An 18,643-nucleotide genomic window follows, 5' to 3' on the forward strand; every position below is an offset into this window, starting at 1 on the left:
GGAACTTTCCGGAACTTTTTCCCAAATATTTTCCATCTGGTTGACTGACTCTGTGGGTGCAGAACCCATGGATATGGAGGGCTGACTGTATGTGAGTGATAATCTCTGTTGGAAAGCTGCTCCACAGTACAAACATCCCACACGTGTGGCAGGGGAGATAGTGGGCCAGATACCCTGGAAATGCAACCCTCCCCCCTGACAGCCATGCCACAGGGAGCAGTGTCCTCTGGAGAAAAACACTTCCTTTTCTCCATCTTTTTTTCCCCTCTCAAAGTGATCCATTTCTATCAAATTCCAGCTGGATAGAGCAGTGTGAGGGAATGGAAAGTGAGCACCTGACCCTCTCTCAGAGTCACACCCACCGAGGAAACCAGCCCAACTCCACTCCCCACTCTCTGCCCCTGGTGGTCTCTGGATGGAGCCCTAAAAGAGTGTCTGAACCCCAGCCTTCCCTCCTAGTGACTGGGGGGCCCACAGGGGAGCATCTGGGGGACCCATTCCCACCACCTCAGATTTTGCGGGAGGACATTATCTCTTTTGAAAGTTCAGAAGAAACAGGTTCTTTTCATTTAGACACAAGGAGTTATGTCACTAAAAGACCAGAGTCCATCATCAGACTGCCCTGTGGGGCGTGGACACACACACAGCTTCCTGAACCAGCTGCCTGCCTGGATACCTCACCTGTGCACTTCACTAACTTAGAGACCTGGGCTTCTGCTCAGCCACTCTGGGCCCCATCTGTGTCATCTGTGAAATGGGGAGAACAAAGGGATCTGCCTGAATAAGGTGTTAAAGAGGGAAATGAGTGAATACATACCCCCCTCAGTAAAAGTCAACTGTTTTTAATATTATTCTGCTATGAGAATGCCATGCCCCTGAAGAGAATGCAGCTCCAATGATAAGAGACTTAACCATGGCATTCAAAAGAACACTTTTCCCTGCTTTTTTCTCACAGGCATTTGACTCTGTTTTCAAGACCACGAATTTGAAGATGGCGTAAAGAATAGCAGGCTAACCGAGAAACATGATAATTCTGGAGTTCAAACAATTTATTTTTCTGATACATCTTTGTACAAAGAATTGGAATATTGCCACCAAAATGGCCCCTGTTTGGATCCATTGTCCTTCTCACTGAGAGCTGATTACACTGCAGGGAAATGAGCTTCCCACTGACCTTAGAAGTCATTGGCCATCTGGGATTGGCTGCAAGGGGCATGGGGGTTCCAGGGAGGACCACGGCCACGGTCCAGCCTTTAGGGGAAGGCAAATGATGCCTGTTCTCCACCTACTGCTGAGACACTTCGCCAGTATCTCTTAAGTTGAGGATTGGAGCTATTTTCCTGGTTATACAGAATAATTCTGAAGGAAATGGTCAGGTTGGAGAAGCCCTTTCAGAACATAAAATAGAAAATATAAGCTTTTTAATTGTTGGTGTTAGAAGTGGTCTAAAAGACAATTCAACATGTAAGACAAGAAACATATTTTAAGGGTTATTTCTGCTTGGGCACAGTAGCTCAGGGCATGTGAAGAAGTTACAATTTAACGTTATTCTCCTTGATGTTGGGAAGGCACCTACATGCATTTCATATGAGCCAGTGATCGCAGGTCACAATTTCTTCTGCAGGTGAAAAGGACGTACGAGAATAGAACAATAATCTTGCCTTTACTCATAGAGACTTCATGCTCATGAAGGTGATGGGTAGCCTGGTGAAGAAATCAGAAGCTGCTTTACTTGAAATACCAGTTGTTGTGAGGGATGGGAGGCAGCAAGAGAGAGTTATATAGTCCAGACCTGACCATTCACGGCACATCAGCTCCCAGGCTGTCTGCCCACCTCTGCTGCCTCCAGGCTCACAGGTAAGTGCTTCCAGCAGCTCTGCTTAACTACATGAATCCTTCCTGAAAATAATAACAATGATGTGTGCTACATCATTTATCTAATTTGTTTTGTCTGATTGTATTTTATTCTTTAGCCAGGGCAAAAGTAAAACAATTTTTCATCTCCTCTAATCTGTAGGTAATTTATTTATTTCCAAAAATCAAATGCTCCCTTAAGAGGAAGTGTGATTGGGGGGTAGGATGTCCAGTACCCACAGATCCCTCAAGAAAAAGGCATAGAGGTGCCTCATGAGAGATGGTGGGATGTTACACATCAATCTTTGCCTTGGATCTGTTATAATGCATTTTCTCCCCAGTCTTAGTACAGCCAGTAAGGAAGAAAAGATATTCTATTAGTTATCACAAAAGTTTTCTTCTCCTTTTTTTTTTTTTTTTTTTTTTTTGCCACACCACACGGCATGTGGGATCTTAGTTCCTTGACCAGGGATCAAACGTGTGCCATCCTGCATGGGAAGTGCAGAGTCTTAACCACCCTGCCAGGGAAGTCCCCACAAAAGTTTTCTTTAAAGACTATTTTGATAGTCTTCTAATTATGAAGTATATACATGTACATTGAAAAAAGCTTTAAAAGTAAAAGGAAGGAAGCTATAGTTTTCAGAATCCCACAACCCACATATAAGGCATTTCTTATGAAAATTTTATTACAGACTAAACTTCCCTCCAAAAAATTCATTATAAAATAAATTTGATGCTTCTCCAGGAGTTCCAGACCACATCAAGCCACCATGAGTTCACTCGGTGAAGCAATCATCCACTTTGCAGTCGACCTGTTCCAACAGATCAGACAATCAGAGAAGGAAAATATCTTCTTTTCCCCTTTGAGTATCATGTCAGCCTTAGCCATGACTTCCTTGGGGGCCCGAGAACACACGGCATCAGAAATCCAGAAGGTAGGTTGCAGCTTCCTTTACATTTACCAGTTTGTCCTGGTTTCTCTGTCGGCTTCTGTGCAGATGATCACAGATCTGGCTGTCCCCAGGGGTAGCACAGCAAGCTGCAAACTCCCCATGACTGGGTGGGCACAAAGCTGTGGGAGCATATGCTCTCCCCCCAGTGATCCACCCCATCTCTTCCCTGTGCCGAGACTTCCTTTGGGAGCTGGGATGAACCCTACAACTGCCCAGTGACCACAGGTGAGGCTTTAAATGGTAGCGTTCAGGTAGAAGTGGTGCACTGACTAAAATCCATGGGAGACATCTTTACATGTTTCCTCAGCAATGGATGAAAAATGAATCAGGATTCTTTGAACTGACTGGTGATCAGCCAGCTTTGTGCTTTTCACACGCAGGTTGTGTTTTTCAAGGAGCAAATGCTTGCATGGAACATTTCTTTGTTCTTTTTCTTTCTTTCTTTTCGGGTTTGTTTTTTTTTTTTTTTTGATTTGGCATTTTGTTTTATTTGTTTGTTTGCATTCTTTCTTTCCTTCCTTCTTTCTTTCTTCCTTCTTTCCTTCTTTTCTTTCTTTTTTATTTACTCTAGGGTACATAGATCTCTAAAGTTTCCTTGTCCCACTCTCTGTCTCCTCCAGGTCCTGCACTTTAATGAAATCGCAGAGAACAAAAGAGAAGGAACTACAGTTGATCCCGTGAGTCACAGAGCATTGAATCTACAAGGAGATCACATGTCCAAGAGGTTCAGAGTTTAAACTGGGAATTTCAGATAAACAGGGAAAGGCCAATTTTTAGGGGACATCTTAAGCAAAATAGATTGGACAGAGTTGTTTCTCATATATTATGTACTTATTTATTTTATATATTTCTTTTCTTGAAAGAAGAGTAGCATGTTCTTAAGAGCAAGGGTTCTGAAACCCAAAGGAGCTTCAAACTGAAGAATGGTTTTTGTGCCATGCCACGCAGCTGGCAGGATCTCACTTCCCCAGCCAGGGCTTGAACCCGGGCCATGGCAATGAAAGCCCGGAATCCTAACCACTAGGCCGCCAGGGAACTCAGGAGCTTCAAATTGTGCTCTTCTGTTCAGGAATGGGGAACGTGGCAAAATACAACTGCTCTGAGCCACAATTTGACTTCATACAAATTAACTAGGAGCAATAAAGAGTCTGCTGCAAGACATGCAACTACATGTGAAACCGGACAACAAGGCCTGGATGACAGAAACCCCCATAAACGTTATGTATTATTATTATAGAATAATAATAACTATAGTAATCACAATATGTTGCTAAAATTATATAATTTTAATTAACCCCTAAATTAGAGTAAGAGCAATAAGCATATGATCAACTATTTTTTGGAAAATGATTGAGTGAGAATTATGGTTGGTAGCCTAAATAGTCCAAAACTCTTCGTTACCAAGGGGAAGGTTCTGGGTGAGATAAGCGTGAGTTGAAAAATTGGCTCTGTCTCCTTGGAGAAGTTTCTTAGTTCTCTGAACTCTCTTGTTTTCATGTCAATTGAACTAAAGACTTAGAGATGCTGATGTACAGCTGTTAGCAGTGTACCAGAGACACACTGCTCCTACTTCAGAGTGACTGGCATAATGAACAGCCAAAGAGCACAATCAAGGGGTCTTAGAAAGTAATCCCTCCAAGGAGTAAAACAGGGCTTCATGCCATAACATAGGGCAATATACAAATGTCATGTTCTCATACAGTTGATGACTGTTAGAGATGCACTATGGTTCTAGCTCAAAGGAGTTTAAGTTTTAGCTGGTCCCAAAACATTTGAGACAATTAAAACACAATTCAAGAGTGGAATGGTGCTGCATCTCTAGTTCCAAAGAGAAAAGACTGGAGTGTGTTAGAGCAGGAAGGAAGAATTACCTGGAAGATTGAATGGAAGGATTATGAAGGGTACTTCCGGTAAAATACACCATATATGGGGAGATAGCAACCAATGTCGTCCGTGGGGATACCAAACTCTAGGTACGGAGCTCACAGACCTATGGGGTTGTAGTATTTATGTACAATGAGAATCCAATGAGCTCACTTTCTGGTGTTTGAAGGTTGAAAAGCCGGGATATATTCATCATCAATTTCAAAACCTTCTGACTGACTTAAAGAAATGCACTGACGCCTATGAGCTGAACATAGCCAACAGGCTCTATGGAGAAAAGACTTTTCTGTTTCTGCAGGTAAGTTTCATGACCTGTCACACCTTTGGTCTGCATCCTGGGTCCTCTGATCCCATCTCCTAATGGGGGAGGGGGAGGCAGAGGAGCCTGGCTGACCCACATGGGGAGCATTTGCCCCAGGGGCATTCAGCTCCTGGACCACGACGCCCCCCACTGGAGTGTCCCAGAGCCTGACAACCCACCGGGGAAGTGGGCATAAGGATCGTTTCAGGTACTCTCTTTGGTCATCACTGAACACAGTTTAATCTGGGAATACCTAGACAGTTACTGTCAAATTACTCTTAATCCCTCCTTTCTTCCTGCCCATGCCATAGGCATACATGGATAATGTTAAGAAATTTTACCTAGCCAGCGTGGAATCTGCTGATTTTGTCAATGCTGCAGAAGAAAGTCGGAAGATGATTAATTCCTGGGTGGAAAGCCAAACTAATGGTAGGTTATGAGAGAGTCACTCCTTAAAAATCACTGTAGAGTCCCCGCTGTGTGTGAACGCTGTGCTGGCCCCTGCATGGGGTGCCAGGAGCCGGGGTGAGATGAGATTACAGAAGATGGACGAGGGCACTGCAGAGGGTGGAATGGTCCACGTCAGTGTGGAGAGAAACAAGGGGAGCCCAGGAGGGATCCCAGGACCAGCTACGTGGAAACTCAGCTGAGTCTGTAGATGACAGTGTCTTTGTGGATCCCAAGTCTCTGCTCAAACTTCAGGTTGATTTCTCATCTTTTTCTTTATATTCGAGGCATAACGTCTAGATTATGATCCCAAAGAGAAAATATTGAAAGGGTTCCCTTATCCTTTGTTAATTGGGAAACGAGCCGCTCTCCTCTAAACTAGGCTTCTTGTAGAAACTACCACCTGCAGCAGGAGCTGCCCGGCCCACCTCTCCATCCCCCCACCCTGCAGGCATGGTCACAGCTGTCCTCCCCAACCATGGCGGGCAGCTGGACGATGTCTCCATCCTATGAACCATATCCTACGTCCCATCCTAAATACTGGCCAAACCTAAGCAATTCAAAGTGGAGAATGAACAGGAAGACACCCAGGGAATGGTATCTGGACACGTGTGTTAGATTTTAGCCCTCATGTCATTTGTCCTAAAGAACATTCAGGCCCATTTCCTCTGAGTAGTGAGTTCAGTTTGAAAAAATAGAAAGCAAAGAAGAAAGTGAAGAAGAAAAGAATAGAAGGAAGGATGGAGGAAACAAGGGAGGGTGGGGGTTATTGAGGGGACAGGGAGGGTGGTAGGGAGGGAGGGGGAAAACTGACCAGTGGAAAGATCAGCTGACATCAGTTCATCAGAATTCAGTGTGAGGTGACTGATGTCACCACAGAGACCAAACACGTTCCCAGTCAGAAGAAGGGGAGTCTGCATGAGGGCGACTCCATCAGGCTGGTGCCATGAGGAAAGCTTCACCTTGTGAACAATCGGGCACAGAGTCCCTAATGTGGTGATTTGTGTGAATATTTAATCATCAGTTGTAACTCTCAAAGCATCTTCCAGACAAACCACTTGTGCCTTTCATGACAAACCTTTGATTTTCTTTCTTTGCAGAAAAAATCAAGGATCTCTTTCCCAAAGACTCTCTTGGTAGCTTGACCGTTCTGGTTCTGGTGAACGCAGTCTATTTCAAAGGGCAGTGGTGCCAGAAATTTAAGAAAGAAAATACTGGGGAGGAAAAATTTTGGCTGAACAAGGTATTGTCTGTAAATTATGTATATAATATAACATAGCTACACATTCAGTGTGAAATTTAAATACCTAGTGATTAATATACAGCTGCTGCGGGTAGAAGACAGAATTTGTCAAGGCTTATTTTCTTGTCTTTTTTTTTTTTAACTTTATTTCGTTGGGAGTCCTTGAAGAAACTCTTGTCTCTAATTCACAGATTTCCGAGATCATCTCTTAGAAGGAGGATGTGTTTGGTATTACAATAATATTATCTTTCTTTTTGACTTATGCTCACTTAGCATTTTTTGCCACATGAATTTATTGCAGGACACAAGCAAATCTGTGCAGATGATGAAACAAACCGATGATTTCAATTTCACGTCACTGGAGGACATGCAAGTCAAGATCCTGGAAATACCGTACAAAGGCAAAGAGCTAAGCATGATGGTGCTGCTGCCCAATGAAGTAGATGGTCTGCAGAAGGTAAAAGCTGGTACCTCCAATGCTGCCTACTATTGCTAAAATTCCTAGTGAGACACTGCTCAAACGGTCTGCTCATAGACTGGTGCTAGTGGCTGGCAGAGCTCAAGCAAACAACAAAAAAATAAAATCAATACCTTAGGGATCATAGTATGATACAAATAGTGTATCTGTACCTCACAGGTCACATTAATATTCTGATGAAACTATGGAATGTCAGTTCACAAAAAAAATATACCTAGATACACACAGAACTATTTTGCAACCATAAGAACCTCTGATATATTCCAGTCCACTCATTTGAAGACAAGGAAATTAACACTCATACATAGATGACACATAGAAATATTTGCAAGTTCACTCACAAGTAAAATAAGGAAATTAAAAAAACAAAGTGGTTACATATTGCCCACTAATTCACAGTGCTTCTGTAGACCGTGGACAAATAGATTATCTTGATGACCACTTTTCAATTTTGAAGTATTTGGTCCCTAAGTGCTCAAAATGGACCAAAGGCTCATTCAGAGCCTCATTGCTAAGATTTCAAAAAAGGGGGTGATTATACAATTTTCCTGTTAGCATTGTTATAATAAAGTTAATATGTAAAAATATCAATAACAATATCTGGCATAAAAGGACATTCCATAAAAGGCCATAAGCAATTACTGTAATAGTCGATGATGATGCAGAAGCGGCCGTAAACTTGCCACACTCAAAACACATATCTCGTAACACTGGAAACTGGAAATTCTTAGGGAAAGCAACATGGCAATAAACGTGAAGAGTCATCAGAATATTTCGGCTTCAGCTCTAAATTCCAGATTATCAATGACATAGGGAATCTCAGTGCTAGGATTTTATTCTATAACAACAAGTCTAAACAGGGGAAAAACTTTTGGACAGAAGTGGCTCAAAATAATGAAAAATTTTAAATGAGGAAAAATGGTACATGTTTGCATTACCTTCGGTTAGGTTAGGGACTGACATGCAGTGAATGCTTAAAAGATATTAAGTAAAGATATACATACTGAATATCAATTTAATGATAGTATTATGTAACAATGTAAACTTGATCAGAGAAATATATATCCATACAGGAAAAGTTTACAAATAAATGAGGCAAGAAAAAGGAATAACAGTAGGCTATACGCTGTAAATGCACTATGTAAACATTTATGGACGAAAGAACATTGACAAGAGGTTATTGGAAAGTGAAGCACGAAATAGAGAACAAGCCTAAGAAGTGGATGGCTCATCTTCTACAACTAATTTTATTTCACCATTCTGTTGCATATATGTGTGCATATATGTTATACATATATACATTTGTATAGATATTTATACATATGCATATATTATTAATGTGTACATATATACATAAAAATAGCAAAGTCATGAAAATATAAGAACTTTTTTTGATTATATAATATATATTCAGGACTCTGTTATTTTTACCTCCTCAGATAAAACCATATCAACTGAATCTCCTGTATTTATGTTTACTGTTAAAGGATTTCCACGTTTCAATCCAATGTTAAGGGGGGCTCCATGTCCACTGACAATCGTGCCAGTTTTTCCTTTTTCCATTGTTATAGCTTGAAGATCAGCTCACTGCTGAGAAGTTAATAGAGTGGACGAGCCCACAGAGTATGAGGGAGAGACAAGTGAATTTACACCTACCTCAGTTCAAAGTGGAGGAGAGCTATGACCTCCAGGCCACGCTGGGAGCCCTGGGGATGGTGGACGCCTTCAATAAGGAGAAAGCCGACTTCTCAGGCATGACCGGGACACGCGATCTGGTGGTGTCGAAAGTCCTCCACAAGTCCTTCGTGGAGGTGAATGAGGAGGGCACGGAGGCCGCAGCTGCGACTGGAATAGAAATTCGTCTAACGTCACGTGGGATTCCAGACAGTTTCCGTTGTGACCACCCTTTCCTGTTCTTCATCAAGCACAACAAGACCAACAGCATCCTCTTCTACGGCAGAGTCTCTTCCCCTTAGATGTGATTAGCCAGCGGCTACACTCGGGGACATTCACAGAGCTGTTCCCAAACCTTGATTGCTGGAAGTAACAGGTTCTCTTTGATTCATTTTCCTTTCCAAACTCATATAGTCATCACTAAGAATGTGTTGATTGAAATATCATGTCTGTCTGTCTCTCTCTTTCTACAAACCCATGTAAACCTACTCTGTCTCCCCATGGTAACTCCTCTTCAGACAAGATGTTCAGTATATTCTAAAAGGTTATTTCAACACTCTATATTCTACAAAGTTTGAAATATCATACCTCCTATTTCAGAAATTAAATCTACTACTCAAAACTATTCACTTAGACACATTTATTTGAATTTAGGTGATATATGGGACCCTTACATGTCTAAATTTTTTGGTTTTGTGAAATACATTATCAATAAAACAATGACTTATTCTTGTCATTCTTTTTTTTAACATCTTTATTGGAGTATAATTGCTTGACAGTGTTGTTTTAGTTTCTGCTGTATAACAAAGAAAATCAAAGTGAATCAGCTATATGTATACATATATCCCCATATACCCTCCCTCTTGCATCTCCCTCCCACCCTCCCTATCCCACCCCTCTAGGTGGTCACAGAGCACCGAGCTGATCTCCCTGTGCTCTGCGGCTGCTTCCCACTAGCTATCTATTTTACATTTGGTAGTGTATATATGTCAATGCCACTCTCTCACTTCGTCCCAGCTTACCCTTCCACCTCCCTGTGTCCTCAAGTCCATTCTCTACATCTGTGTCTTTATTCCTGTCCTGCCCCTAGGTTCGTCAGAACCTTTTTTTTTTTTTAAGATTCCATATATCCGTGTTAGCATATTTGTTTTTCTCTTTCTGACTTACTTCACCCTGTATGACAGACTCTAGGTCCATCCACCTCACTACAAGTACCTCAATTTTGTTTCGTTTTATGGCTGAGTAATATTCCATTGTATATATATGCCACATCTTTATCCATTCATCTGTCGATGGACACTTAGGTTGCTTCCTTGTCCTGGCTATCGTAAATAGTGCTGCAGTGAAAATTGTGGTACATGACTCTTTTTGAATTATGGTTTTCTCAGGGTATATGCCCAGTAATGGGATTGCTGGGTCATATGGTAGTTCCATTTTTAGTTTTTTTAGCAACCTCCATACTGTTCTCCATAGTGGCTGTATCAACTTACATTCCCACCACAAGTGCAAGAGAGTTCCCTTTTCTCCACACCCTCTCCAGCATTTATTGTTTGTAGATTTTTTTGATGATGGCCATTCTGACTGGTGTGAGGTGATACCTCATTGTAGTTTTGAGTTGCATTTCTCTAATGATTAGTGATGCTGAGCATCCTTTCATGTGCTTCTTGGCCATCTGTATATCTTCTTTGGAGAAATGTCTATATAGGTCTTCTGCTCATTTTTGGATTGGGTTGTTTGTTTTTTTGATATTGAGCTGAATGAGCTGCTTGTATACTTTGCAGATTAATCCCTTGTCAGTTGCTTCATTTGCAAATATTTTCTCCTATTTTCTTGTCATTTTTGTCATTTCTTACTTTTCCTTTCTTCTTCTTTTCAACAAAGTGCAAGTGACCCACCACACGTAGAAAAGGTAATTTAGAAATATATTATCATATATGAAAATTCAAAATTGTAGTGCATGATGAGGTTGAAGAGGTGAGCTGTTACCAAAACATGAAATGCTCTGTAACCCATGTCAAGAATTTAAGAGTCTAGAACTCAGAACTAGGATATGAACTGGTAAGTAATAGAGATGATATAAATTTTAGAGATACTGAGAGAAATACGGTAACTGTAGCTAAAGGCAAAGATGGGATCATACTGGGAGAGAATAAAGTGAGAAGAAAGGAATGCCAAGATATGACCCTGAAATACACCAAAATATAAAGGACAAGTATTGACAATTGTTATTTCCTAAAACATAACTTTTCTTAGGGCAGGAAAAATCTTTTGGAGGTGATGGATATACTTAATACATAGATTAGTATGATGGTTTCACATATGTATACACATCTCAAAACTCATGAAGTTGCATACATTAAATATGTACGGCACTTTCTATATCAATCATACATCAATAAAGTTAGTTTTGAATGGAAAGTAGTAAAAATCAACATGTTATGTGGTTTTAAAAATAAAAATAAATATAATAGAAGTGTAATAAAGAAATACATGTAAATACAAAATACCTCCCCACAAGATATCACCTCGTCCCCTTTGGAGTGGCCAAAGTTAAAACACAAAGACTGGGCAAAACCCGTGTGGAGAGAATGTAGATCAACCAGAGCTCTCCTACACCACTGGTTCGGACCCAAAAGCTGCAACCACTTCAAAAAACAGTCATGCAATTTTATTTGTTCCATCTTTATTGAGATATAATGGACCCATAACATTGAGTGAGTTGAAGGTGTACAACGTGTGGATTTGACACACTTATTTTCTGCAAAATGGCCACCACCACAGCTTGGGCTGACACCTCTATCACATTACCATTTCTTCTTTGTGAGCTGTTTTTGTTCAAGGAGAGCTGTCTCATTGTTGACCTCTGAGGGGGAGTGGAGGCTGGGGTCTCCTACACTGCCATGTGGGTGATGACCCTCCAGAAAATTGTAAATCTTCATGGCTGAGCAATGCAATTCTAGAGAAAGTCTTCCTCAAGTGTACAAAGAGACATGCATCAGTACTTTCTTAGAAAATTAAACGTATACTGATCCAGTAATTATGATCCAGTTATTCCACACCTTGATTTTACGCAAGGCATGTAAATACATTCGCCACAGAAGGACTAGTATGCAAATGTTCATTGAACCCTTATTTTAACAACCAAAACGCTGGCAAGACCTCAAATTTTTAACAGCTGGTGAACAATTACAAACAAAAGAATTGCACTTACAGGTAAACAGGAAGAAACTACTGATTTCTGCAGCAACATGGATAAAACTCCCACACACTATGCTGTGCAAAAAAGAAGCTGAACAGACAATGTACATGTTATATAATTCCACTTATATGACAATTTTATACTATGAGTGAGAGTAGTTACATCTCAATACAAAAGAGACCTTTGAAACGGAGCAATACGATCATGGGAAATACGAAGAAAAAAATACAAAAAATTTAATGAATACTTATTAAACACTAAATCTAATATTTTATTGAAACACCGTATCTTGATGAGATGAACCGCAGCATAATTTCTCTGTGCTTTTTCACTTAAGATAAATATGGATACTGCTAAACACTCATTGGTTCTGCATCTGACATAGAATCTTGAACTTTGTTAATAGCAGGTTGAATCATTAAACATTTTTAGAGATGAAATAAATGAGGAGTCACTTCCATTGGAGAAAATATTTATGATGGGATTGATGAAACGGATTTTTTTATTAGTTGAATAATACAAACCATATCACCAAGAAATTTCATAGGTTTTCTTCATGGCTTTTATCCAAAATATCTTAAAGCTCTATAACCCAGTAAACTTTCCATTTTTTTGGTATTTTTTTTTATATACATCTTTATTAGAGTATAATTGCTTTACAATGTTGTGTTAGTTTCTGCTGTACAACAAAGTGAATCAGCTCTATGTATACATATATCCCCATATCCCCTCCCTCTTGAGCCTCCCTCCCACCCTCCCTGTCCCACACCTCTAGGTCATCACAAAGCACCGAGCTGATCTTCCTGTGCTATGCTGCTGCTTCCCACTAGCTATCTATTTTACATTTGGTAGTGTATATATGTCAATGCTACTCTCTCACCATGTCGCAGCATCCCCTTCGCCCCCTGTGTCCTCAAGTCCGTTCTCAATGTCTGCATCTTTATTCCTGGCCTACCACTAGGTTCATCAGTACCAGTTTTCTAGGTTCTATACATACGCGTATGCATACGGTATTTGTTTTTCTCTTTGACTTACTTCACTCTGTATGACAGACTCTAGGTCCATCCAGCTCACTCCAAATAAACTCACTTTCATTCCTTTTTATGTCTGAGTAATAGTCCGTTCTGTATATGTGCCACATCTTCTTTATCCATTCATCTGTCGATGGACATTTAGGTTGCTCCCATGTCCTGGCTCTTGTAAATAGTGCTACAGTGAACATTGTGGTACATGACTCTTTTTGAATTATGGTTTTCTCAGGGTATAGCCCAGTAGTGGGATTGCTGGGTCATATGGTAGTCCGATTTTCTTGTGCCTGATTAAGTATCAGGAACAGCAGAAAAGAGTTTGTCATGTGTAAACATATGGGTGGAAAAATCATACTTAGTTTCAGTAGTTTTTGAAGTGCTCTTCTGGTTGAGTCTCCAAAGGAACCCAATCTAGACAACAGTGAAAGAGAAGAAGAAGTTATGTTATTACTGAAAAATTGTCATTACTCCCACTGTCACCTTGCCTTAATTTATGTATATTCTTAATTCAGAATGCCTAAATGAGAGCTAAAATACTACCCCTCTGACATCCCACTCTTCACACGTTATAGGAATCGGTAGAAAATAGGGGAGGCAGAAGCCCTATGAGTGGGTTTGTGTGTCTTGATTAATCAGTAAAAGAGCTTTGTCTTTGTTGCTCCCGGGCACCTCTCATCAGTAAGATGTGAAGGAGGTGACAATTTGCTTTTCTTTTGTGAAATGCAGTAGAGTTGGGAAACCTGCCGCTGTGAACACAGGACATTTTTAGGCAGATAAATTTTGGGGAGGAGAACACACACACTTGCGATGTTGAAAATCTCATACGATAGAAACAGCTCTGCAGGCAGCGTTAGAATCACTCTCATATGAAGACCACTGTTTTAGAAGACGTTGGCCTTAGGGGGGGGCTCCCACCCTCAGATACAGGGAACTGTCATGGTTCCATGACGCACCGTCCACTTCAGCGGCTTCAGGCTCTCCTTCTCCCTGTCCAGTTTCCTCCCTTCTAAGCTCTCTCACCCTCTCTTTCTCCCTCTCCTTCTCTCCCTGCCACCCTACTCTCTCCCTTAACATTGTTTCTCAATTTCTGCTGAATGACTTTCCCACGCCCATCATAACAAAGCAACTGATCCCACAACTTGTCACAATAGCTACTAAGCAACACAGCCTCTGATGTCCCAACACCCGTCTTACACCTGCACTTCACGTCTTGCCTCCATTCTGAATTTGGTGCTACATGTGCCTTGCCCTACACCACTCCCCCATCTCCTCTCAGCACATTTCTTCTCAATATGGGATCAATCTGATCCCAAAAATTCCATTCCAAGATGTTTTTCCCAAAGCCGTTTACTTACCGTAATAGTCAAGGCTCTAGCAGAAAACAAATGACACAGTCAAACTGGGTAATTCAGGAAAGTTTAACAAAGGGACTATACAAAGTATGGTCAGGGCTAAGAGAATCCAAGAAAGGATGGTGAAGCAACCCATGGCTAGCAACAGTAGGGGGACATTGCCACCCCTAGACGCACATGGCAAGGGCAGGAATGGTGACCAAAATCCAGAGAAAGTAGCTGTAGCTGCAGAAAAGCTGCCCGATAAGATCTGCAGCCTTTGGTAAAGAAATGCAGCCATTGTTTGGCAACCTCGCTGAGAGGAAGCAGGTGACCGAGCGCCCTGCACTCACCCAGCTGCGAGTCTACTCTTGCTTCCTCTCACAGGCCAGATGCAAGGTTCCCTAGAGGAGAAGGACCCAGATTATGTCTCCCTACATCTCTGCCTTCTAGGACCAGGGGAGGTTGAGCCAGTGAAGGGTGAAACTGGAGAAGCAAAATAAACTCCCCAGCACACAATATCCCATGTAATCAAATTCCTTCTTCCCTCTAGAACTCTTCATCTCCATTAATACTCCAGTGACAGGCATCAGCGATAATTAATGTCACCTTATATGAAAAGCATATCCAAATAGATAAGAAAGCTCATGGATCCAATTAACAAAAGGACAAAAGACATGACAAGATTTTCACAAAGGAGGAGCTTCAACAGGAATAGAGATGTAACATAAAATAAGCATGGATTCCGTCCCGTGCCTATGGAATAAAAGTTCTGACGTCACCCAGAAAACTGGACACACTTGGCAAGAAGAGCAAAACCATAAATGGTGGAGGGGCAACTGATTTTTAGTGAATATCAAAGAGTAACATACAAGATGGTAGGTGGGCACAGGGTAAAATACCTGCATGGCCAGAAACTGGAAAAGGGACATTGAGACAAAGAGAGAACAATGGCTAGAAAAGTTACTGGAAACAAGAGAACCAGAAGACCATGTTTTCTTTTCTTTACAGTATGTAATAGGAGAACGGGGAGCTGCCCTTAAAGAGAGGTGAAGGGACATGCAGTCATGGGGAAAATCCATATTTCAGATAAAGCAAGGAGGAAGCGGCACAGTCACAGGGAAAGGGAGAAAATACAATAGGTTTATTGGCAGCAGAACAGGAAAGACAAGATGAAACAAGAGGGACTTGTAAGAGATCAGAAGGTAACAGAGTTGAATGGTGATGAGCACAGAGTAGGATGAGTGTCACGGGTGCAGTTGGAGGCATGGAAGTGGGGGGGACAGGTGGAGATGACATGAATTGTCTCGATCTTCCATGATATACCTACATGTGAGACCATTCCCTAACTCACGAAAATCAAGGCAAAACTGATTCATCCTGTTTGGATGTTATTCACAACGTACATGTGTATATCTACATCTATATCTGTAGTGGATACTGTAATTGGCAGATATCCAATTACTGGATGCTCAAAGGATCTTCTCCAATAACCAGTTTACCTGCAAACAGGAACAACTACCTATTTTGCAAGAAGGAAGAAATAAAATGCACCCTAGGAAGGGCAATTCAATAATGCTGACATATCTTCACGCCCTTCACAAGGAAGTAAGATTTAGAAAAACAGAGGAGCTATTTCTTAACCCACCTATAAAGGAATTGGAAACAGCAGGATGGTTCCAGAAAGTGTCATTTGCTCTTCAGTTGTATTGGGTTCGTGGATTCCTAACGACAATGATATTGGTGTATATTTAAGAAATACCCAAAGACATAGGTTGGCAAGTACTGACTTGCAAAATCTTCTGAGAATTGCTGAGTCTCCTATGACACCGTATGACATCACGGTGTCGTAACCTTGTCTATTACATGCCAGAAGCACTTTTCATAAAGAGGGCGAAAAAAGCATGACATGGTTTCTTATTTGAAGTAACCCAAGTTCTCTCTAAATCTATGCAAATTCCTGGTCCTTATCAATTAGTGCCTTTTCCTCAAAGCCAACCTCTGCATGACAAACCTCCGTAATTTAGTCACAGGAAGAATCAGCTTAGTCAGTAGTTCCCTTGAGCCCATTTGTCCTACTTTGTCCCCCTGTTGCTTCCTCCAGGCCCAGGCTGAGCTTCTTGCTACTGTCTATGGAGGTCAGATCCCTTTCTCTTTGAGTCCAAAGAAACCCAGTGGCCTGTGATGCAACCTTGACTAGAAGTTCCTATTCCTCATGTTTTTCATTTTTCATCTTGGGTCTTGTCTTATTTCCCTCTATTTTGGGACTTAATTCCTTCATCAAGCGCCAACAGTGTACATCCTCACTCAGCCCCATCCGGTCCCAGCTCAGGGATCGTTGGCCTACAGTATCACTCAGGGTTCACTGCACACATATCGACAGAAGAGCCCTAAGAGCAGCAGGGCTGGGGGCTGGGGGATCAGGCAGAATCATCTTTCAGGTTGAGAAACACAGATCTCCTCTTCCCTTCACCTCGTGTCTCCATCCCCTGTGCTTCTGGGACTTTGTTGTGGGTGAATCTTCCTGTGAATGAACGATGTGCTGAGACTACAGACTCTGTTCCTGGCAGGTGTTAAAAAGGACCAAAGACGGTAACAAGTGCTGGAGACGTGCAGAGAATCAGAACTGCACACACACGTGCTGCCATCAGAGTCTGGTGGGAATATAAATGGTGCAGCTTCTGGGGAAGGCAGTCTGGCAGTTCTTCTAAATCAAACGTAGACTTGCCATTGACCCAGGGTTTCACTCGTGGGTAAATGCCTGAGAAATTAAAACACACGTCCACACTGAAATACCTAAATTTTACACAGCCCGAAAAGAGTGTCTGAACCCCAGCCTTCCCTCCTAGTGACTGAAGGGCTCACAAAGGAGAATTTTGGGGATGCATTCCCACGCCTTCAGATTTTGTGGGAGGATGTTATCTCTTTTGAGAGTGCAGAAGAAACAGGTTCTTTCATTTCAACGCGTGGAGGTATGTCACTAAAAGCCCAGAGTCTGTCTAAGAGTCTACCTTGTTGGGAGCAGACACACACCCAGCTTCCTGAACCAGCTGCCTGCCTGGATACCTCACCTGGGCAATTTACTACCTTAGAAACCTCAGACTCTCTGTGCTGGTTTCTGCCATCCGTGACATGGGGAAAACAAAGCTGCTGACCTGAATAAGGTGTTAAAGAGGGTAATGAGTGAATACATATCCCCCTTCAGTAAATGTCAACAGTTATTAATATTCTTCCGCTATGCGAACGCGAGGCCCATGAAAAGAATGAGACTCCAGTGATAACAGACTTATCCATGGCATTCAATGGACATATTTCTTCTCTTTTTTTCTTTCAGGAATTTTACTCCACTGTCCAGACCATGAATCAGAAGCTGTCGTGCTAAAGAGCAGGCTGACTGAGAAATGTCTTAATTCTGGAGTTCAAACAATTTATTTTCCTGATACATCTCTGTACAAAAAATTGGAATATTGCCACCAAAATGGCCCCTGTTTGGATCCATTGTCCTTCTCACTGAGAGCTGATTACACTGCAGGGAAATGAGCTTCCCACTGACCTTAGAAGTCATTGGCCATCTGGGATTGGCTGCAAGGGGCATGCGAGTCACAGGGAGGACCACGGCCACGGTCCAGCCTTTAGGGGAAGGCAAATGATGCCTGTTCTCCACCTACTGCTGAGACACTTCGCCAGTATCTCTTAAGTTGAGGATTGGAGCTATTTTCCTGGTTATACAGAATAATTCTGAAGGAAATGGTCAGGTTGGAGAAGCCCTTTCAGAACATAAAATAGAAAATATAAGCTTTTTAATTGTTGGTGTTAGAAGTGGTCTTAAAGACAATTCAACATGTAAGAGAAGAAAGATTCTTTAAGGGTTATTTCTGGTTGGGCGCAGTAGCTCAGGGCATGTGAAGAAGTTAGAATTTAACATTATTCTCCTTGGTGTTGGAAAGGCACCTACATGCATTTCATATGAGCCAGTGATCGCAGGTCACAATTTCTTCTGCAGGTGAAAAGGACGTACGAGAATAGAACAATAATCTTGCCTTTACTCATAGAGACTTCATGCTCATGAAGGTGATGGGTAGCCTGGTGAAGAAATCAGAAGCTGCTTTATTTGAAATACCAGTTGTTGTGTGGGATGGGAGGCAGCAAGAGAGAGTTATATAGTCCAGACCTGACCATTCACGGCACATCAGCTCCCAGGCTGTCTGCCCACCTCTGCTTCCTCCAGGCTCACAGGTAAGTGCTTCCAGC

General features: G+C 41.7%; 1 protein-coding gene across 5 annotated transcripts in view; it reads left to right on the forward strand.

The window, feature by feature from the left end:
- LOC309639339 (serpin B3-like) overlaps window positions 1-18,643 on the forward strand; it is a 97,170-nt gene that overhangs the window by 70,347 nt on the left and 8,180 nt on the right. For 2 of the 5 annotated variants that reach the window (XM_082416392.1, XM_082416395.1), the window contains exons 3-5: window positions 3,428-3,484; window positions 4,861-4,989; window positions 5,304-5,421. In XM_082416392.1, coding sequence (XP_082272518.1) covers window positions 3,428-3,484; window positions 4,861-4,989; window positions 5,304-5,421 — 304 coding nt within the window. Of the gene's footprint in view, window positions 1-1,653; window positions 1,858-2,599; window positions 2,790-3,427; window positions 3,485-4,860; window positions 4,990-5,303; window positions 5,422-6,539; window positions 6,683-6,983; window positions 7,140-8,731; window positions 9,597-18,643 lie in introns of those variants that run through there. The other 3 variants (XM_082416391.1, XM_082416390.1, XM_082416389.1) reach the window with 3 other exon arrangements.

Source organism: Balaenoptera physalus, assembly GCF_965194825.1.
Source record: "Balaenoptera physalus genome assembly, chromosome: 12".
NCBI classification, from domain to species: domain Eukaryota; kingdom Metazoa; phylum Chordata; class Mammalia; order Artiodactyla; family Balaenopteridae; genus Balaenoptera; species Balaenoptera physalus.